This window comes from Pundamilia nyererei, unplaced genomic scaffold (assembly GCF_000239375.1).
Source record: "Pundamilia nyererei isolate P.nyererei 1_Seehausen unplaced genomic scaffold, PunNye1.0 scaffold00092, whole genome shotgun sequence".
NCBI classification, from domain to species: domain Eukaryota; kingdom Metazoa; phylum Chordata; class Actinopteri; order Cichliformes; family Cichlidae; genus Pundamilia; species Pundamilia nyererei.
This window is the reverse complement of record NW_005187493.1, coordinates 2,157,374-2,180,232: the sequence shown is the minus strand read 5'-3', so window position 1 is coordinate 2,180,232 and position 22,859 is coordinate 2,157,374. Positions and strand designations below refer to the sequence as shown.

General features: G+C 39.5%; 2 protein-coding genes across 2 annotated transcripts in view; both read left to right on the top strand.

The window, feature by feature from the left end:
• The first annotated feature begins 10,777 nt into the window (after window positions 1-10,777).
• On the top strand, window positions 10,778-19,553 carry pfkmb (phosphofructokinase, muscle b). Its single transcript, XM_005739623.1, has 22 exons — window positions 10,778-11,060; window positions 13,279-13,352; window positions 13,872-13,949; window positions 14,225-14,414; window positions 14,633-14,798; window positions 14,887-14,931; window positions 15,347-15,455; window positions 15,547-15,642; window positions 15,726-15,818; window positions 15,908-16,033; window positions 16,215-16,279; window positions 16,376-16,439; window positions 16,563-16,709; window positions 16,854-16,924; window positions 17,038-17,125; window positions 17,975-18,127; window positions 18,228-18,392; window positions 18,492-18,553; window positions 18,639-18,750; window positions 18,852-18,951; window positions 19,058-19,163; window positions 19,292-19,553. The coding sequence occupies exons 1-22, from the start codon at window positions 10,976-10,978 to the stop codon at window positions 19,431-19,433; spliced, it is 2,337 nt and encodes a 778-aa protein (XP_005739680.1). The 5' UTR covers window positions 10,778-10,975; the 3' UTR covers window positions 19,434-19,553.
• Window positions 19,554-20,396: 843 nt separating this feature from the next.
• Window positions 20,397-22,859, top strand: part of pfdn5 (prefoldin 5) — a 23,077-nt gene continuing 20,614 nt past the window's right edge. Inside the window, exons 1-5 of the mRNA XM_013912495.1 lie at window positions 20,397-20,588; window positions 20,732-20,820; window positions 20,984-21,286; window positions 21,381-22,133; window positions 22,238-22,339. Coding sequence (XP_013767949.1) covers window positions 20,740-20,820; window positions 20,984-21,286; window positions 21,381-22,133; window positions 22,238-22,339 — 1,239 coding nt within the window. The 5' untranslated portion in view covers window positions 20,397-20,588; window positions 20,732-20,739. The remainder of the gene's footprint in view (window positions 20,589-20,731; window positions 20,821-20,983; window positions 21,287-21,380; window positions 22,134-22,237; window positions 22,340-22,859) is intronic.

The window sequence follows — 22,859 nt, the reverse complement described above, 5'->3', positions numbered from 1 at the left end:
ATCACGGTTTTTGTAACGTTACGGAAAAGTAACGGTAATCTAATTACCGTTTTTGCAATAGTAATCCCTTACTTTACTCTTTACCTGAAAAAAGTAATCAGATTACAGCAACGCATTACAAGTAACGCGTTACTGCCCATCTCTGCTTATCAATGCAAAATGTAACAACAAAACAACATAATCAACAGTATACAATACCAATAGATGGCTGCCTTTGTGTGGTCCTGGCAAACTGATGCTTAAAATAAAATTTCCTTTTACAGTCCCCACTACCTGAACACAATACAAATAAACTTCGAACTTTGGAGGTAATGTATTATTTTTTGCCTTGAACATGATTAATTATGTTTGTAATGTCACTAAATCTTCTAATTTCAACAATTTTATACACAGATTATTTGTATGTTCTCTATATTTAACATTATGAACCATTCGTACCACTTTCTTCTGTAACAAGTATAGAGGTTTTATATTACTCGCATATGTATTCCCGCAAACTTCAGCACAATAACTGAGATAGGGGGAAATTAGTGAGAAATATAGAATACGCATTGTCTAATAATCTAGTATGTCTCTAACATTAACCGGAATATAAATATTTTTAACCATCTTTTTTGAGATTTCTGTACTTTCTCTACTTTGTTTAATAATTGCCCAAAAGTTCTCAATACATGTCGACATGTGTGAATTTCTTTAGGATAATTTTGTCTGAAATCAAACACAGCAAGTTGTGAGTGTCACACTGTAAATGGCTTCATATTAGTAACTTGTCTCCTTGCAACACAAAAAAGGCTGCAAAGTTTTTTTCCTCATAAAAAGTCAATTTCAACTCACATAATGGCAGTACCGGGAATAAAATATGAAATAAAATAAGAGTAGAAAACACTGGGCTCAAATTTCAGGCTCATGTGTAGCCCTCTGTCCTACTGATGACATATTATATGAAATTATTTAACAATAAATTAATGTTAGAGCTGGTGATAGATTTCATTACTGGGTTGATTTGTAGAGCTGCAACTTTTTTTCCTACAAAATAAAACTAATCAAAGTGCAATCAGTGTGTCAGTAAAACCAGCAGGTTACATCACTACTGGTTCTCTCCATGCCTTCATCCATCAGGCATTGTACTGTTAATTTTACAGTGTTTTACAATATTGTTTAGTTGTGACTACTAAAGTTGTTTGTTGGTCTTGCTCATCCCATCAGTATGGTGACCTTTCAGCATGAGAGCCGTGCAGCATTCCACACTCATTGTTTTCACTCCTCTTGAAGCTGTACTTGTTAGTTTAAATTAAAAGCGCCAGAACCTAGAAGGTAAGAAGGGACAAGCGGACATAACTATCAAATGGGCCTTCACACGTTACATGGGATGTATATATTTGCCGTCTTTAGTTAAATTTTACACATTATAAAAGTTCCAAAATATGTTTAGTTCACAGTTCTGTGTTGTGAGCCAAAGCCTAACTTTATTTATGCTGTATACATTTAACAAATGAATCCAATTTTAGATCAGAAAGGTGAGTGTTTGAAAGAAAAATCAGTCTGGAATTGTGTTATTTTGTCAGCTGTCTATAGCTTTCCTCTTCATGTTGGTGGTTTACTCAGGTTACAGTGATGAGCACAAAAATCTGATCTTATATGAGAGGCGACCACCACAGTAAAAGTGCAGACTGTTCCATGCTTACCTCAGCGTGTGTGGGTTTGTGTGAGCATGTGTGTGTACTTCGCCTCGATGGGTGTGTCTTTGCCAAGTACAAGGAGTGAGAGAGAGAATTATTGCTCCCCTCACTTTGGTGTCCAAACGAAGCCCCTTGGATTCTTCCAAACTAACACCTCCCCGAGGAGAGAGGATCAGACAGTCTGCAAGAGGAATGAATCTCTGCGTGTTTCTGTGTGTGGGTATCAATACGTGTGTGTGAGTGTGTGTGTGTGTTTGCGTGCATGTGACCAGCAGCTGTGTTAGAAGGTTTAGGTTAGCATGGACCACAGACCGCTGACAGCTTCTCCTCTGTTACATTTCCTTGCCTTTCTCTGCACTTTGCTCTCTTTTGTCGTTTTCCATCTTCATTGTGAATACAGCCTGATCCTTCCATTTCTCCTTTTAGTCTTTCAGTGTACCATCTGACTGTTAATAGCCTCTGTCAACACTAGCAGTCTTTTCTCTGACTATCTGCCTGCTTTTTTCCCCCTTACCTCTAAAAGGTGAATGTTTTCAGCATCCTGCTTTTGTCTATATGGCTGTCTGTTTTTGACACTCTCTTCTGTTGCTTTAGAAGCCCTTTCTCTCTTCCTCTCAGCACCACTGAGACAGCGACCAAAAATATACAGTCTTATTTAACTTGCATGGTTCTTGCTTCCCTCCAGCCATTTAGCTTTTCTCTCGTCTCGTGTCTCCTTTCATTTCTTTCTTTTACTCGTTTGTATCAAACAGGCTGGAGGAGGACGTGAGGTGCATTGAGTTAATTTATTTGTCTCTTCCTATCATCTTCTTCACCCATCTTCTGTAGATCAAACTCTATAGGCAAATACTTTAGACATATTTAAGTGTGAATTTGCTTTTGCCATGCTCTCTAATGTAGGGTATGTGCATGATGTGACTACATAGTTTGGTGTTGCCTTTCTGAACAGCTTCACACATTTTGGAGGTTTGTTATTCTCGTTCTTTCTTACCATCTCACCAGCCTGTCCCCCTGGGGTGAGGCAGAGGAGAGCCCAGAACACCACAGCAGACCTTGTCTATTTCCATCCCCCTTTCCCGGTCGCTTCCTGACGACACAGGCGGCCTCCTGGTACCATGGCTGACCCCTTCAGTCAACTCTCTTCAGCCAGACTGACAGCTGTCAATCAAATGTCTGGGCTGCGTTGTGACATGCAGAGGCATTGATAGACAGCGGCTATGTTTGTTAGTGTGTATTTGTGTTTATACTCATCAGCAATGTGTGTCCTTAATATCAAAGTTGTCCAAATTCATTGATTAAAAAGCTGATGTGAGGTTCATTATTGGAGCTTTTATAGATTTAACATTTTGAAAAATTTTGTCGAAATAAAAGTTTTGTCCTTCCTTTTCATTGCTCTCCAATGTACAGCGATAAAAGACAAAGAAGTGCTTTACTGGACTGGTTGTATTTAATCAATATACTAATGACTAAACAGGCAGAGAGGTGGAATTAAGCTCAGTAGCTTTGTTCATTTTAAAAGCGCCTCCTGTGTTGTGTTATTGAGTAAGGCAGAAATTTCCAGACGGTTAAAGGTTTTGAAGCTGTTGTTGGAGCTCTGAAGATTTCTCATCTCGCCTCTTTTTGTTTGTGTGGGAGCAACAGACATTTCCATTGTTTATCTGCATTATTATTCTCCACTGGCACCTAAACCACTAATGGCACAGCATTCAGATCAAACGGCTCTGTTTATGGCAGCCAGGTCGGATCTCTAGTCATAATCAGAGCAAGCAAAGTGAAGACTGTAGACTGAACTGTATCAGACAGTGTGGGTCAAGGGCAAGAAATCATCTGTACCTTCAGATATTAAAAGTATCTAGTTTGGATTTAAAGTTTTTACTTTACACAACACCAACTGAATGTTATCTCTATAAATTATCAGATACCGCTGACTGAAGGTAAAATGAAGAAGCACTGAGATCTTTTACTTGAGTACAATTTTAAAAATGCTCATAAAAAATAAGGCATTTGTGAAATAGTGAAACTCAGCTTTTTAGTGTTCTGAAAATCACATGCATATAGATATACAGCGAATCATAATTTTAGGCCCATTATGTATGTAGCATTTCAATGGTATCAAGCTATGGCTAATATTTGGCAGTTTAAACTATATCACATTTTTCATTTCCAAGACATGAATAGGTGGAAAATTAGCCATTCAGCGGTGGACTTGCCAGGGTTTGGTATCATTGTCCTACTGCAAAAGTGTTCATGAGCTTCAGCGTATAAACTGATGATCAGACATTCTCCTTCAGGATTTTGTGGTAGAGAGCAGAACTCATTATTCCATTAATCACAGCAAGCAATCCGGGTCCCCAGACCCAGTGGTAACATTTTTCAGACAGAATGAAATTTAAAAACTGCACTGCATTTACTCAGGTCATCTTTGTCTACTATTACCATTTGTTTGATGATCTGAAGTACACAAAAAACAATTTAAAAAAAACTTTTCCCCAGCAATTTAGGTACCTAATATCAAAAAGAAACACCAATTAACCCCATAAACCCAAAAACCTTCAAGTAGTAGAAAATTGCATCAAATCTAACTTGTTGACACAGTAAAGCTACTGAGGTGCAAGTCATTGTGATATAGTGCAGCAAAAATGTTTCAGTTCATTTAGGTTTGCTGCATGGACGTGTCATGTCTCACAGTGCTCAGAAGTGAGATGACCTAAAACAATGTTCTTAAGTGGGAACCACCCAGGCATGAATATATGCAAAGTGAACTGGTATCTTAAGATTTTTTCAAAAAGTAAAAGCATTTAGTTAAATAATACTTTGTTATCATTGTGTCATGTTGTTATGTGTTCTCAAAAACAATGTTCCTTGGTAACAATTCATTATTACACGTAATGAAAATCTTATTAGCTGAGGGCAGTACAATTAAGACTGTGATTTATATAACTGCAAATTAACATATCAATAAGCCTTATAGGAAATGTCTCATTAATTAGTCATCCCTTAATTGGCCCTGAATGCCATTAGTGTGCTGTGTGTGTTAACCATGCGTTCATTAATAACATTACTGCGGGACACGGATCTGCACGGCCAAGCTAAGTTTAACTGTTGTCTCTTCAGCTGTTGCTGTGTGTGTGTGTTTGTGTGTCTGAGAATGGTATGACACCCGTGGCCGTGCTGATGCAGGCTGGTTTTTCTTTGACCGATGGTGCCTGGCATTGGGAGGGAGGAGGGGTGGGGTGCTGGAAGGTGCGGCGGGAATGAGGAAGGGGTTTGAACCTCCCACTGGTGCTGATGAAGACGAATGAGCTAACAAGACATGACGGAATTGCTTTTGCAAAGAGGGGGGCTGAATGCTGTGTAGTCATAGTGTTAAGGGCGGCTAACGGGGCAGGTTGATTTATTGTTCCTGCAGCAGATAGCCACCATTTTGCCCCCTCCTTTCCCTACTTATTCAGCAAGACCCCTCGGTCTTTAATTACAGCCCCCAGCTTCCTTCATTCTCTCATCCATGTCCTTATTAGAAGAGTCATACCACACATCATACATCCATGCTAGCAGAGGACAACTGTGTATGAGACAAAGCCTGAAGGGGAAAGGCTGAAGCCCAAAATGTCATCGCTACATTGAGTTTGCATTCCATTACTTTCTCATGGTCAGGAAAACAGGGAAGAAATACAGGAATGGGAGAGAGTAATGAAATAAGGGAACTGAAGGTCAAAACTAGAAGAAAAAAACGCAGAATGGATAAAATTGAGGAGAGGGGGAAATGGAGTGATTAAGATATGTACATAATGGGAATGAGGGGATTGCGGATAACAAATGCAGAAATAGAGCAATCCTCAGAGAGAGGAGGAGGGGTAAATACATGTTAAATGGTGTTGGAGGTCTGAGAATAAGGTGGAATCTGGTGGCCCAACCTGATGAATTCATAAAACCCCCATGGAAAAAGGAGGAGGAGAGGATAACATGCAGAAAAAAGGAGGAAAGTGGGAGCTGCTATCTCAACAACAACAAAAAGGCTGAACCAAGAGCAAAATACACACTTCTTTCCTTTCTGGTTAATTACAGTTTAATCTGTTTTAGCCTGAATATGAAAAATCTGGATACATAACATAAGACTCCTCTGCACCAACAAGTGGATAAATAGCTGTGCAGGTCTACATTAGCAATTCTCTGCAGCAAAAAGGCAGGAGAGAAGAGGAGTGAGGTACGGAGGGTGTGGGGGGGCAGCTCACCCCACAAAATTTATCACCACATGGCTTTTCACTCTCTGAAATATCAGCCTATTAAAACATTCATTGAGCTGATTAAACTGCAATAAAATCTAACAAAATTTCCACCGACACTTTCAGTGCATGATTCATTCGGCTAAAGCTTTGCGTGTGCTTCTCCAGTGCTCATAAACAGAGCGATTGGAAAGGTCTGATGCTGCCGCCATCTCTTGGCTGACTGTGAGTTTAAGCAAGGATCTGTCAGGGGTTTTTTCCCCCCCTTTATTTAAAGATCAGGGAGAGCAATGGCGTACAGGATTTATGTTGAAAGGGAGCAAAGTGCTGACCTCAAAATGGCCTTTTGCTTCACTATCTATTTTTCATTCTGATTAATTTTTACCACAGTGGTTTTAACTTCATGCAATGCCAGGTCTAGAGTCTACAAAAGTCTACAAAATACTTCTAGGACAATCTAGGACAATATACTCGTCCTAGATTGACTTAAGGTAATAAAACACACCAATGAGCAGAGTTTTTCTGGCTCAGTATGGGCCTTTGAGGGCCTGACACAATGTTAATCATGTTCATTCACAAACAGCAAATGCAACGACTCTGTTTCACCATATCTGACGAAAATGTAAACATTTTCTTTTATTTGTGACCCTTTGGTATGCAAAAACGTCAGTTTTACCTGTAACTACTAAACATGTAACCTGTAGTTAAAACATTTAATGTAGTAGTGCAGAAATTTAAAAACTTAATCTAAATTACTATGGAAAAGTCAATCTATGAAAAATGTTTTTAAAAATGATTCTTTATGTCTACATAGATAGATAGATAGATAGATAGATAGATAGATAATCACAGTCTTAATCACAACATAAATTACAGAATATTACAGACAACTGGATAATTAGAGATGGTGAGGGATCAGATTGCAGGGATATCCAGTCCACATATCACTGCATTAGCTGAGATGGAAGTGTTTTGTGTTGAACTGGTCTTGTATTGATCCATCTGGTTTATTACAGCCAGTGTGAGTGTTAACAGTGTCAGGAAGACAGGAGCAGGGATTACCTGGAAATGGTGCTATTGATTGGGGTTCGCCTCAGGAGAGAGCTGCATGTCACTCAAACCACCAGGGGCACACAATTTTTCGAAAGATGGTGCACAAAGCTGCCTTTTGTCCACAGTGATGTATCTGCTTTAGAGGTCATTTTACTGAAGGAAAGGTGTTTTCTTAAAGGGGCTGCTGTGAGTCGTGACCTTCACAGATGACATGAGTTGATGAATCACAACAATAGAAAACCATTTAACTTAAAGCTCTTTTTTAAACTATCATGATGCATGAGCTTGTCTGGTTGTGTATGTGCGCCCAAAGTCTTAATCTGTTCCTGTGACACAGAATTAGACTTTGAGACCTTGAAAGGTTTTTTTTTAGAAAAAGGTGAGGACGTGGTGTTACAGTTAAGATTTGGTTTAATGTTAGGATACGTCAAACATTTGGGTATGCTGCTGAGATTATGGGTTGAGGTGTCCATTATATTAGTGGGGGTCCTCAAAAGTATACTGTAGCTGTGTGTATAATGCATGTTCTTTGTCAGTCTGCCTGTGCTTCACTGCTGTAATCTTAACCTGTGTTGGTATGAGAGCCACTCCAGTGTCATTGTCACGTGGCTGCATAGCTTGCTGGCTGCAAAGTCAGCCATCGATTTAAAAAACACTGACCCCATTTAACATGACACCACTGTTATAATGTCATACTGTACCAACAGAGAGACATTAAACCAGTTTGTCAGCTCTTTAAATAAATTTGACAAAGTTATAATGAACTGAACTACAGAACACATCGTCTGGCGAGTTCAACTCTGCGGCATACGGCAATTTTAAAGGTACAGACAGTTGTTTTTTGAGGTTATTTAATCGGAAAAAAGAATAATTCTATTTTTTTATTAGTTTGTAATTAAATCTTCTCTCCACCACCTTAGATATTGTGGCCAAGATGAACATTTTTATTCTGCCTAGTCATGTTTTATGTACGTGGCTAGAGATCAGCCGACATATGTAGTATACCAAAGGCAAAGGAGAAGAGAATTTTTAGGCATTTGCATGACATGGATGAAAATTTTAATTCATGTCTGCACCTTCAAACTCAAGATATGAAGGACTAAACCTATGTTTTATCATTGGCGAAGAGTCTCCTTCACCAAATAAGTGAACACATGAAGGGAAGAGAAAATCTGGATAAACATCAGACCCTTCCTCCTCAGCTCAGGCCTCATCTCTTCAACTGAAGTCAGAGCTCGAGTGCACATAAAGTTGTATAAGCATGCTTACTTGTTTCAGAAATTGTCACAATTGCTAATTGTCATCAGATCAGACATGAATTTTAACCCTGGTCCTTTGTCTTCTTCAGGGCTTCTTTGCAGTAGCCAGTGTGCACATTTGGGGCAGTGTGGATCATGATGCCACTTGGCTTTGTACTGGAATTGTGTGTAGTAGTATTGGAGCAATTTTAATAGCTTATATGTCCTTATTTCCTAACCTAATATTCACCAGGACTGGTGGATTTTTTAAAATTTTGTTTTATTAATTGATTTGCATTTAGTACATATTTATATAATTAATAAAATTGCTTGTAACTGTGCTTTTACTGGACATTTTTGACTTCAGTATTTGTATAAATTTTATAGTTGTAACCCCTCTTACGGTGCAAACTACAGGCAACTACAGGTGGCATTTTGCTAGGAACCAAAGCAATTGCAAAGAGGATTTTTGGTACAATAATGTGTACCTCTTTGCAACCAATTTCACCTAGCAACTGACTGGTCTCTAGGCCTGAGTGACTGGGGCCAAAAACATCCTAAACATCTTCTGACTATTTTAGCACTTTACCAATTCCCTTTTGTTTTTGAAGCCTAAACCCACTGTCTCACTCGTTTTCACAAACCAAAACATGATCTTAATGCATCCACCCAGCCGTCTGACTGCTGCAGACGCTTGCAATTTGTATCTGATTACCCAACATGCTTAAACGATGAAGGTCACTACTCCACAATGAAGAAGTGATATCAAAGCTATTAATACAGATCAGAATGGTTTCAAAGGAACAGAGGTACTGGGAGGATGTGGCACTCGGGGCTCCTCGTTGCTCTGTGGCTTCTTTGTGCCACCCTGTTGGCCTGCTTGCTCCTCTGGCTAAGAAAGAAGTGTCAAGGTAAAATTTGTTCCTTTGTGTGTTTTGGGATGGGCCCATATGGTCTATGTTTCACTCTGTGTTTTATTCAAATGGCAGTATGAGACCGGTTGACTGGTTGAATTTGTTTTCAGGAACTTTTGACGTGTTGTTTTTATTTTTATTTTGGTAAATTGTCATGCCTTACCGGGTAGTAAATACAGAAAAATGACACGGTTTGACATATTCAGTTAGGATGACTGTGCATTTTCACAGTAATGGGGGAAAGGAGGGGAGGGGTTCCTGTGAGGTTTACAGATAGCAGCTCCTGCGTCTATTTAAAGTCAGCTTCAACAAGCTAACTGCAACAGACCAAACTGTTGCAGTTAGCTTGTTGTCATATTGATCCTTACTTTTCATATATAATCAATTCACACATGCATCGATATCAAAAATTGACATCCCACACATTGGTTTGTTTAACTATTATTTGTGTGTTAAATATTGAGTTTCATCTAGCTTTGTTTTGTCTCATTTTTCATCTAACACATAGCAATATAGTTAATTCAACATTAATTTAGGAGACCAAAAATAATGTATTTCGTTCTGCCGTGCTGGTTCCTCAATTAATTCAGCTTCTTCAGGTGTGATTCATCAAACATTTTTAAAAACTGCAAAAACCCTCTGGACTCATACACAAACAAGCCTGTACCCACATCTGTTGGAGGTGTAATACTGTGCTGCATGTAATTACTCATCTGATTCATAACTGTGCATGTCAACAGGGGACTAACAAGGTATAATGTGTGTGCAGGTGAAAGAAAAAAAATGGGCACAGTTTTGTGGTGCAGAAGATTTGTACATTTTCTTGCATACAAACAATACAAACAAGTGTAAATTGCTGTGTGAATTACAGGCTTTGTGAGCAGTAGTCATCTATATGGAATACCCTGAGGTCTTGTTGGTTCAGCACTGAATTGGACTTATTGACTGGCTGAACTGAGAGGAGACTTTTTTCTTATTATAAACAAAATTTTTAAAAAATATATATATATATAGTCGTGTGTTTTTTGTTTGTTTTTTGGCATTCATTCCTAAGGAGCCAGCCTATCAACTGCAGCCTGTAGCAAAACACAAAAAAGATAAAGCCTGTGGGAGTAAACTAACTGCATTGTACAGATAGAGGATGTTGCAGAGGGATCACTAATGCTTTAAATTACAAAATGGATAGGAGAGAAAATGCTGAAGGATAATGCTGGAGAAGCTCATCTTTTGTAGAGAGGGTCTGTCATGTGAGTGAAATGCCAGTTTGCACTTTAAAGTGACTTATGGGTTTGCTTTTTGTAAAAAAAACAACAACCAGTGATTCATGTACAGTTAAGTCACATACAGCTGTGGTAGGATCATAGTTTAGATAACATTGCATTCTAATTCTTCCTCCACAGGTGGTGATGACCTCTCAGCAGAGGATGCTGGTAAGCCAGACTGCAATTAAAGTAAACACCATCACCGCCAGCATTGATCTGTGCAGCGTTCCTCTGACTTGGCATGAGAGTACAACCTTGCCATGCTCCTATTCAGTGGCGGTGGGCATTGTTAGATTGGCTGTACTGTGGCCCAATGGCCTTACGGGACACCATGGGGGCAAACCATATTTTGAGGAAGGGGGGTTGGTAGAGCGTGTGTGTGTGTGTGTGTGTGCGTGTGTGTGTGTCTAAATGCGTAAGCACAGCTATGTGTGCCTCGAATGTCTGCCAACAGGATAGTTGGGCTGTGCACTTTTGCAACTGTTACTACCTTCCATAACAGGCAGGCTGACTTAGAGGCTCCTTGTACTGTACACAGTACAGCAGGGTGGCAGGGATTTCTGCACTCAAGGGCTCTTTCTCCCAGTCAGCTTCAGCTCCAGGACCATGGCACAACAGAGTCCTACCGACCCCACGGAGATGGGAGTGGGTCGGGCAATTGCCGTGCTTACCTCCGGAGGCGATGCCCAGGGTAAGTAGATGGTCTCCGGGGAGCATGGTGTGCCCAGGCAGTATTGCTGTTGTTTTGTTTCAGCAGGTGGCAGATTTGACTGGTGAAAATCAGCACTTAGGGACTCATCAGGAGTGACAATACAGTCAAGAATTTAAGTCTTGTCTTTGAAACTGTTCTTGGTTGTCAAAGACAAATAATAAACATAATGAATACAAACTGTGCATATATAACAATGAATTAGACTTAACACTGTAAATCAGTTTTAGCTAAAGTACTAAGAATGGCCCAGACAAACTTCACTGCCATGTTTAATCACCACAGCAGCTCTGTTTTAATATCGACTGTAACTACTCGCAAATTTTTACTCACTGATCATATTTAATGATTTTCCTTCTAAAGAGTTAAACTACTGAGCTATCCACTCTTATGGATAACTTATGTAAAAGGGCAGCATGAAGGACTTCACCCAGACGTGGTAGAACTACAGACAGAGATAGATGCTCCCCTGACCTTTAACTTGATGAGGAATATCTCCACTGTGACCTTTGGGAGGCGTGTCAGTGACCCCACACAATCCTGTAGTGTAAGCATGTGAGGCAGTGAGCTATTCAAATGATTCCTTTTTTTTCCATCTCAAATGTATAAGATCCTTGAACAGAGTGCAAAACTGGATATCTCTAACCTTTCTTTATTTTCCTAAAATACCTAAAATACATAATCCTCATTAGAACTTGTATGTCATTTACCAAGTTTCTTCCTCCTCTCCTTCCACCTTTCTCTGTAGAACTGTATCTGTTATGGGGGCTAATTTTAGAGGCGTGACCTTTCTGTCATGTGTTTGTAAAGGGGGGAGATAGAGTGGGAGTGCAGTCCAATTCTTCCTTACTCTCCTCTCCTTTTTTACACCGTAAGTGGAGATGCTCTTGACACCCTTAAAGTTAATTTTCCATATCTTGTCCTTTAAACAACCCCTTCAAAAGAGCAGACACAGGCCCAGTTTCCTTTCCAGCAGTTTACCGCTATCAGCTCTCTTGTGGTTCTTGATGCTCCCATTTGGTGTTTATCAGCTGATGAAGCATGTTAATATGAAGTCTAAAAAAAGAACTGTCATTATACTTGCAGAGATTAGTTGTGCTAAATCAGTGCAGATTATTATCAAAGAAAATGGTGCCTTGGAAAGAGTAAATAGCCTACTCGAGTTACCACACTAACTTAGAGACAACCAGACAGACTTTGATGTAAAACTAAAAATAATGCAAGCGAGGGTGGAATATTCTTTAGTGATCCCCACGAGGCTGAGGTGTAAAAATTGGTTGTGAAAATATGCTAATCCAGTTATCATAAGTTTTTAAGAAGGGCATCATTTTGAACTTTTAACTGTATTTTCATGCATTTTACAGCTTTTCCTATCAATAAAGACCTCTCTTATGGCCATTTACATACCACCATAATAGATAAACAAATGACATAAACCTTCCTTTTTTTTCACTCCTATTCTCATTTCTGTTTTTAACAATGTGTCCAGTAATAAAAGAATAGAATATTTTTGTTAATAAATATAAACTCGTATTTGATAATTGCAGGACAGCCTGCAGAATGAGCTACCAGAACCTTTTCTGTCATTTTACACAATTTTATTTCTAACAATTTATGCCCAAAGAGTTGTGGCGACTTTGTTATGCAGAAAACTGGGATATATTGTTGTAATTGACTTTGCATTGCTTTTTCTCATACTAAATTATTCTAAAGATTAAATGTGCAGTTAAACATCTCTGTACTGATAGAAAAAGGTGTTTCATTGATCTAACTTACCCGAGATCGAAGTGGACCGTATGACCCCCATATTGTAAAAGGAGTGTGACATCCCTGCCATAGGTATAGAAAATCTGTAGGATTAGGAGTGGTGGATATTCATGCATGTAGCATGTGGGGGCCAGCTCCACGTGTAACCCAGCACCTTAGCCAAAGGCAATCACAGGAGAATTGCTCCTGTGTGTTTTTGATGGGAGTGGGAGTACAAGGAGAACAAGAAACCTCTACGCAAAAGACCTTTAGCCCAGGTTTGAACCCAGAACCCTCTGGCTGTGGGCAATGGTACAAAACTTTAAACCACTCAGACTTTAAATCATTAGACATACATATGTTAGGCAGGAAGTTGCTGAAGTGCCGCATCTATCCCAAAAATTTAAACCAAACTTTTGTGCTGTCATAAGTTTCCTATACATTATTCCTGCAGGTATGAATGCAGCTGTGAGGGCCGTAGTCCGAGTGGGAATTTACACTGGAGCCAAGGTCTTCTTTGTGCATGAGGTAAATTCTGCTTTTAACTTCATTTGGTTTCTTCAGATTAATCATTGTAAACACAGATTCAAGAGCTCCAGGTGGTATGTTCAGTTTCGGCATGATGTTTGTGCAACAAACCAAAACTACCATACCTAATATTGCAGGTATGAATGCGAGAGTGAATGAATAGTGGCATTGTAAAGTGCTTTGGGTGCCTTGAAAAGCGCTGTATAAATCCAATCCATTATTATTATTATTATTACCATACCTAATATTGTTATTCAGTTAATACTACCGTTAACAGTAAATATATAATAAAATAAAACGTGTATGCTTGTTATTTTTCTTTTTAAAATTTAAAAATATTATTTGATTCTATATGGCATATATTCCACTGCCTAATATCCCCACCATAATAATAAAATCAACTGACGGAGTAGAGTAGCTGACTATATAATCACTAAGATTCCCGTGTTATTAAGCCCAAAGCTTTATCCAAGATATGACCCTTTTCACTGAGGTGATATTGTTCTTGTTTGTTAACAGGGTTACCAGGGTCTAGTAGATGGAGGAGACAATATCCGCCCTGCTACGTGGGAGAGTGTGTCAATGATGCTGCAGCTGGTGAGAACACACAAGGATGCAAAAACTGCTGGGTTTTCATTTTTGTTTGTTTTATTGTTTTTTATGTTAAAAAATGGTCACAGACTAACTTTTTGCTACACTCTAAAGCAGTAGATCAAACTAGCAGCTAAATATCAGCATTTTTAAATTGCAATACTAAATAGAAATGAAACATTTGTGCTTAGATTTTGTATAATTGCAGCTGCCATTCTCCTTATTATCCTCTTTGTGATTCTTGTCGGGGTCTGAAACCCTTCTTCATTGCCTGACGTCAGGGTGGGACTGTGATCGGCAGTGCCCGCTGTCAGGACTTCCGAACCAAGGAGGGTCGCACAAAGGCTGCTTGTAACTTAGTCAAGCTGGGCATCACCAACCTGTGTGTGATTGGAGGTGATGGCAGCTTGACGGGTGCAAACCAATTCAGAACAGAGTGGAGCGAGCTGCTGGCAGACCTTGTTAAAGCCGGTGAGAAACACAGAATTCACTTTTCTTAGCGACACAATAAACTCATGTTGTTATGAAACATCCATCGTTTTCTAAACTACTTGTCCAGTTCAGGGTTGCCTATGCCTGGCGCCGATTCTGGATCACCAGCCAATCACAGGGCTAGTTATGGAACGTGGCAAGGTGCATTTTACTGCTGTTAGCCAATTTGTCAAGTGTTTTGTCATTTTGGTCCTCAGGTAAGATCACGGCAATTGAGGCCAAGTCCGCTTCCCACCTTAATATTGTTGGCATGGTGGGCTCCATTGACAATGACTTCTGTGGAACTGACATGACCATCGGCACTGATTCTGCCCTGCATCGCATCATAGAGATCGTGGATGCCATCACCACCACCGCACAGAGGTATGCCCAGAGGCATTTGCATTTTTAAATGTGAACAAAGGAGACAACTGATTTCAGAACTCCTGACCCAAAATCTGTTATTGTGCAGTCACCAGAGGACCTTCATCCTGGAGGTAATGGGCAGGCACTGTGGGTAAGTACAGCTTGTGTGAGTGTTTTGTGCGCGTCAGTGCAAGTGTCAGTTCAGTAGTCACAAAGCTGTAATTACATTATCTCTGTGGAACCACAGAATATGGCACTGACACCAAAATAGATGAAAATGGAGGTAATGAGTTGTGTGTGATATATGTGTGTTCAAGTTATGTCATCCCAGTTTCTTTAAAAACAATCCACAAATTCTTGATATCATCTCTAAAATTGAGGACGATGTTTTGTTTTGTTTTATCTTATGTTTACTTGGTCACATTCCTTTATCGTGTTTGTTATTATCATTATTCTAGGAATTAGTTTTACAACAAAAATCTCATTTTAATATGTACCAATAATAGCGTTAGATATTTTAAAGTTTTAGAAAAAATATTACTTGGTTTAGTTTGTTTGGTTTCCAGTTACCTGGCTTTGGTGACGGCTCTAGCCTGTGGTGCTGACTGGGTGTTCATCCCAGAGATGCCCCCAGATGATGGATGGGAGGAGCATCTGTTCAGAAGACTAACAGAGGTGGATTTCACATTCATGTTCACTTTGGCTTCATTACAGTCCATACATGAAAAGTGAATTGCGATACTGTGTTTTACTCTGTCCCTCTTAGCAAAGAGGCCGTGGCACCCGCTTGAATATTATCATTGTTGCAGAGGGAGCGATGGACCGCCAAGGTAAACCAATCACCTGTGATCATGTCAAACAGGTCAGTATTGGCAGTACTCCAGAATACCACGTTAAGCTCAACTATAGTTAGAAGGACTGCTCATAAATCATCTGTCTGTGCAGCTGGTATCAAAGAAACTAGGTTTTGACACCCGCACAACCATCTTGGGCCACGTGCAGAGAGGAGGGACTCCCTCTGCCTTTGATAGAATCCTGGTAATGTCTCAGTAAGATCTTCACAATGAATCACCGGCTGGTATTGTTTTCTTTATAAAGTTAACTGTGTAAAAAAAAATGTGTTTCAGGCAAGCAGAATGGGAGTGGAATCAGTTATGGCTCTACTGGAGGCCACACCAGAGACTCCTGCTTGTGTGGTCAGCTTGTCGGGAAACATGGCTGTCAGACTTCCGCTCATGGAGTGTGTGCAAGTGGTGAGTTAAGATCCTAAGCACACAAAAAGTCAGATTTCGACACACGGGATCTTCTAAGTATCCAATATGGAATATATAACGTGTACGAGATACTGTAGGCAAGCTATAATTGGCTTTGGGGTTGATATTTTAGAATATCTGACCCAGATTTTTGTTTTCCTTCCACCTTCACCTATATCAGACTAAAGATGTCACAACAGCCATGGCTGAGGGGCGGTATGATGATGCGGTGAAGCTCAGGGGAAAGTGAGACATGTACTTTTGTGTTGCTAATACGAAATGCTCATGTGCTGCAATAATTTTTCAATGTCCATATTTTTTTGTTCTAATTTCTGGCAACAGGAGTTTTGAGAACAACTGGAACACTTACAAGATGCTGGCTCATGTCCGCCCCCCAGAGGCAAAGGTTTGAAACTGCCGTGCTACCGAATAAATTGTCTTTCAGTCATTAAGCCTCATTGAAAAACGATATTTCTCTGTAAATATTTTTAATAAAAATCAAATATCTCTGTAAATATTTCTTTGCCAGAGTAATATCAACATCGCCATACTGAATGTGGGAGCTCCGTGTTCTGGAATGAATGCTGCAGTCCGTTCAGCTGTCAGAACTGGACTCCTCCAGGGCCACCAGATGTTGGCTGTGCATGATGGCTTCGATGGCTTGGCCCATGGGATTGTAATCTAATTGCATGCAAAAAATAATAATTAAATAAATAAGCCAGACCAGGGACCGTTTACTGTTTAAGCATTTAAACAGCTGTTTACCATAACTGTGCACAGCCATGACATACGATAGAGCACATGCTCTGTGACTCCACAGATTGAGCCCATTGGCTGGTCTGGAGTGGCAGGATGGACTGGAAAGGGGGGCTCCTTCCTGGGCACAAAGAGGTGAGAGGTGACAAGTGCAGTAATGAGAGTGCGTGTTACAAGTCTTACATCTCCATAACTTTTATTTTAGGGAGATATAATCTGTTATCATGTGGCTTTCTTCTGTTCTGAAGATCCCTGCCTCAGGAGTTCATGGAGAAGATCAGTCTGAGCATCACTAAGTTCAACATTCATGCTGTGATCATTATCGGAGGCTTTGAGGTGAGCAGCATTAGACTGTGATAATGCCACAGGTAGATCGGTATTCACACCATAACCTACATATTTTAGGTTTGAGCAGGGATAAAGAGTAAATGCAGGTATTATTATTATTATTCATTAAGTAGTTTTATTTAAAAGGGACCATGTACAGTATTAGCATAAACGTTGCCATTCAATACATTGTATCACAGTAAGCTTAAGTTGATTTCTTTTATAATTTAAAAATATTAATACACAAAACAGTACATTTAGGAAAACAAATAAACAATGTATTTGATGCAGCATTTCACATCTCTTTAACACAGTAATAACGTATTTAACATGTGTTTACATTTGCACCCATGAGGGAGTGTCCAATTCCCACTTGGAGAATGACAAAACACAAAGTCCAAAGCTAGAGCCAGCTGTGCCATAGGTCAGCTACCCTCTCTATTTTTAACTTTCACAGTTAAAAATAGAACCCAGACCTCTTACAGTGTAGGTTGCCTTCAGACTGCAGCATGTAGTAGGCTCTGGCCTACACAGAAAATCAGGAAAATGTGACAGCTGAGCTTGTAGTGTAGAGCATCTGTGCACTAGAGTGGAAGCACAACCCAGTACATGCACCTCCAATTAACCCAAAACAAGCACAGAAACAGGTTTACAGCAATTGCAAAACATGCACGCACACGCACGCACACACACACAAAAAACCAACCCTCGGTCAGTGCCAGTTACCCACAACAAATGTGGAGGTGAGTTTCTGTGTGGATGAAACCAGTCTACTCTGTTTCCGTATCTTCCTGCCACATTGAGAGCACATAAACAAGAACGACAGACACTCATTCTTTTACTGTTTTCTCCTCATAGGCATTTTTGGGAGGTCTGCAGTTGGTGCAAGCTAGAGAGAAATATGAGGAGCTGTGTATCCCACTCGTTGTTGTTCCCGCTACTGTGTCCAACAATGTTCCTGGATCCGACTTCAGCATTGGTGCTGACACTGCCCTCAACACCATAACTATGGTAAAGCTCTTATTTGGCACACTCTTAAGCACAACAAAACAACAAAGCATCAAAGTCCTATGCAGCACATTGTTCTCTTCTCATGTGTCTGCATTTGTAGACGTGCGACAGGATCAAGCAATCTGCTGCTGGAACCAAGAGAAGAGTATTCATTATAGAGACTATGGGAGGATACTGCGGCTATCTGGCGACCACGGCTGGTTTAGCAGGTGGAGCTGATGCAGCCTACATTTATGAAGAGCCTTTCAACATTCATGACTTAGAGGTTTGTCTGTCTCGTTATGAGAATCACTGATGGATATGTGGATATTTTTAAACACAGGTTTCTTATTCTTGACTTCAAAAAAAAATAATTAATTTGTAGCTAAATGTGGAACATCTGGTGGAGAAGATGAAGACTACAGTGAAGAGAGGACTCATTCTGAGGTTTGAGGGAATTATCAACATTATTACATTTATAGGGTTCACCACTGGAGGTCATATCTTATCTGTTATTCTACTTTTGTTTTAGAAATGAGAAGTGCAATGCAAACTACACCACTGACTTTATCTTCAACCTGTACTCAGAGGAGGGTAAGGGCGTGTTTGACTGCAGGAAGAACGTCCTTGGGCATATGCAGCAGGTGAACTGCTTAATGAAGATCTTCTTGTTTTTTTGTTTCCAAGATCATTATTTGACACCCAGTTCAATATTATGCATTAAAGGAAACCTGTATGTTATCAGGGTGGAACCCCTAGTCCTTTTGACAGGAATTTTGGCACAAAGATGGGGATGAAGTCTGTCCTGTGGTTGACTGACAAGCTGAAGGAATGCTACAGACATGGTGAGATTTTAGTATACCTCAGAAAGCAAAATGTTGTATTGACTTGCTGACCATCGATGTTCCCTGTGCTAATGCCACTTGTGCTGTTTAAACCTTAAACCTCAAGGTCGCATCTTCGCCAACTCTCAGGATTCAGCCTGCGTGTTGGGCATGAGGAAGAGAGCTTTGGTTTTTCAGCCTCTGGCAGAACTGTCAGAACAGACTGACTTTGAGTGAGACCGCATTTCTATTCTTTTCTGCTATCTAGTGCGCTGAAATAACTAAATGCAACTTCAGAAAGAATGTTTTACATATTTACTCAATAATTTGATCTCTTGATTTCATTGATTTCCCTCTGCAGTCATCGTATTCCAAAGACTCAGTGGTGGCTAAAGCTGAGGCCCATCTTGAAAATCCTGGCCAAGTACAAGGTCAGCCTGGACATCTCTGAAAAGACTGCAATGGAGCATGTCATCAAGAAGAGAGGCTTAGTTAATCAGTAGTTCAGCTGTAGGCTTATTTATAAGGCATGGGCACATGACCTGACTGTCTTCTTTGAAAGCACTTTGTAAACCATGTTTAAGGAGAGTGCAATATAAATAAAGCTATTAATTTAAAAAAAATTGTCTCACAGTGGACTCCTTCACCAAATCCCAAGGTGATCACTTTCCTTCATTGCTTATCTCACTGCTGCTGCTGTGCAAAAAAGGTTTTTGTCTATTTTATGCACCCAAATATAATGCCTGTCACTTTATTTCAATCTAAAGTTTATATAAAATACAGCTTTTCAGTTATCTGTAACTGTTTCCCTTTATATGAGAGCTGTCCAATATTACATCAGATTTCTTCTACTCTTTTAACCACCTTTTAGACTCAAAATGTGCTCTGAAATACCATTGTCACTGTGCATTGTTATTAATTAATAATTAATTATTATTAATAATTATGATAATTAAGTACAACATGGCACTAATACCTTTAACATATAAATGAAATAATGAGCTATCTTTGATTTATATGGGCTGAAAATAGATTGTGATTGACTGTTTCATTTGAAACATGTAAATATAAATAAAAGAGCAACAGAAAACAAAGTAAAAATCAAAACAAAATTAAGTCACCATGAATAACTCCATATGTCACACAATTTAAATGTCTAGTAAGGAGTAGGATGAAATACTATTTACACCCCCATGGCGTTATTTAATAGTTTACAAACATGTGTTCCTCAATTTAATATATAATACGACAATGGACATGTATAATTATTTACAAGCATAAAGTTTAATTACTGCTTGTAATATTTTTCTTAATTTAAGATTTTGACAATGAGTTCTCAGTGTGATTTCTGCATTTTTCCGGCTAATGTACGATTTATATGCAGTGAGACTCGATAAAACTACGGTACCCATAATTCATTCTGTTTCCGGCTAAAACGGATGTCTTGTCGGATTGGTCTTCAACGATCTTTTAAAAACAGTGAGCGGGGGAGTAAATTCTGTGAGAGGAAAGCGGCGGACATTGATAGTAATTTTTTTTAACGTACACTATTAAAAACAACATTACGCTATTGTGGAAATGTTGCCTATTGCGGGCAGCTAAAAACCTGTTTATCTACCGTACGCACAAAAAACATTTTTAAAGACGTCGACCTTCAAGTAAGTCGCAGTAACTGTTCTCGGTTAAAAGTCTGTTATAGCGTCATAGTGTATTGACGTTGTTGCTAACGCTAACTAGGCTAGCCACTGTGTTGAAGTTTAAGTTATCTTTTATTTACTCTTGGCTAACGTGTTTTCCACAGCTGTCGTCATGAAGTGTTTAAAGGTGGACGAATACATCAAGCGGACTGCTTCCGTGAGAGAAACGGAGCTTTTATTCCACGAACTCGAGGTTGGGACCAGTTTATTAAGAAGAATGCTATTAACTTTAGAATTCACGTTAAATTGCTAGTCTGACGCAAGCTGTTAATGTACCTATATTAATCCATTATTAATTGCCTCTACGTTCTCGATTTGAAAGCTGGATTTATTTATGTATGGTCTTTATTTTGCAGAATTATGTAAAGGGTAAGCCCGGGCTTCAGGGTCGCACACTGTGTGACCGGATCATCAGAGCTTGTAACCATCAACTTGGAGTTGGAGGCCTTGACTTGGAGCACATCGGTCAGTTGGTGAAACTGATGGAGCTTTCTCTTCATGGCTATGACATCTTTGCAGCACTTGTGCCTCAGAGCAACCCCTTATACATGGAAAAGATTGTTTTCCATATTGTCAAAAAGCTAAGCAGCATAGAAGTTCACACTCTGTGCAGCCACATAGCTGGACTACTTTACAGTCGTCTTTCTAAAGCCCAACAGGTATGCGTTGCTTTCTCTACAAGAGTGTCTTGTGAAGTATGTCTTACATTGAGTTGAAAAATTAATAATTTAACAAGATTTGTATTTTCTGTAGGATGAAGAAGACTACTGTGTTCTTGTGAGGAGCTGTTTTTCCGTGCTGTGGAACGGACTATCTGCTGCCAAAGACAAGAAAATCTTAAATCCTCAAGACAGACTGCGCTGCCAGATGCAGGCTTTGAGCTTTCTTTTGCTTTTGGACACTGAAAATGCAACTCCATCTCTGCCTAAAGCTGTCGTATACATTGAAGATATCATCACTGAATTTGAGAGTAGCTGTGGAGTGATGACAAAGGAGGATACCTCCCTTCTTCTACAGGAAATGAACACACTTTTTAACACATGTTGGACTGGTGATCAAGACTCTGACAGGGATGGCTCAAAGCAGCGTGCAGCATCACGTTTTTACGTGCTTTCTGAAATGGTGCTGATTATATTGAAGGTGCTGTGTAAGGCTGGCCACCACAGGCTGGCCTCCTCCTTCCTGAGTGAAATTGAGAGAAAGGCCTCAGAGTTTCTTAGCTGTCAGTGTACAGCAGTGGTGCTTGCCAAATGGGGAGTAATGATTCATTCAACAGTGAAAGCAGGTGATGATGCTCGCCAGGCTTTAACAGAGTGTGCTAGGGCCGTGAGATCAGTCTCTGGTAACCTGGGTGACAGAGAAGGTCATGCATTTCTGGAAGGGTGCAGCTTTGTTGTGTGGGCTGTCGACAGTGGGTATGACAAGGGTTTAAGTGGACCGGTGCTACTGGCTTTGTTTTCTTTTTTTGAGGAACACCAAGAGTGCGTAATGAGGATACTAAACAAGGTTAGCATTGCCTTTGACGAGTCAAAATAGGTTGAAGTTTGGAAGAACTGACTTTTTCCTGATTATAAGTGCTTTTTTTATTATTATTACATTTATTTTTTCAGAACTTGTCATGCCAGGCTGAGTGCAGCAGACTACAGAAGTCGCTTTGCTTCAGTATTTACAAAGGCTTTGAGTTTGCCTACGAGAGCATGCTTGCATCTGAGGTAAGTAGGGATGGGTAGAGTGACAACATAACATTGTTTTGATTATGTTTTTCAAGGAAAGTAACACAACTAAGACCCAACTAGATATTTTCTCTTATAATTACATTGTGCTGTTAATAACTTTCTTTTGCTCTTCTTCTTTTACTGTTGTTGTTTTGTTGTTGTTGATTTTGTTTTTTAATTTAGCAAAGAAGAAACAGGAAAAAAATATGTACTTTGTCTGCCAATACTTATACCAGTATGCAGTTAGAGCTGTGGGGATTAGAACCACTGCAGGAGGGGCATGGATGACCAGGGAAAAATATAGAATGATTTTGATCTTTCTTTTTTAAATTTTCTCTTAAACTGAACTTGGAAAGTTCTTGCTTTATAGCTTCTTTTTTTTTAAAATAAATAAAACATTTTGGTAAACAAATTCAAAAAGAGAAAGCCGCTTGTTAACCACTGTTATAGATAATAGAATTGCTCTGGTTTATTACTGTTTGAGTTGTGCACATACAGTCAATGGTGTTTCTGTAGA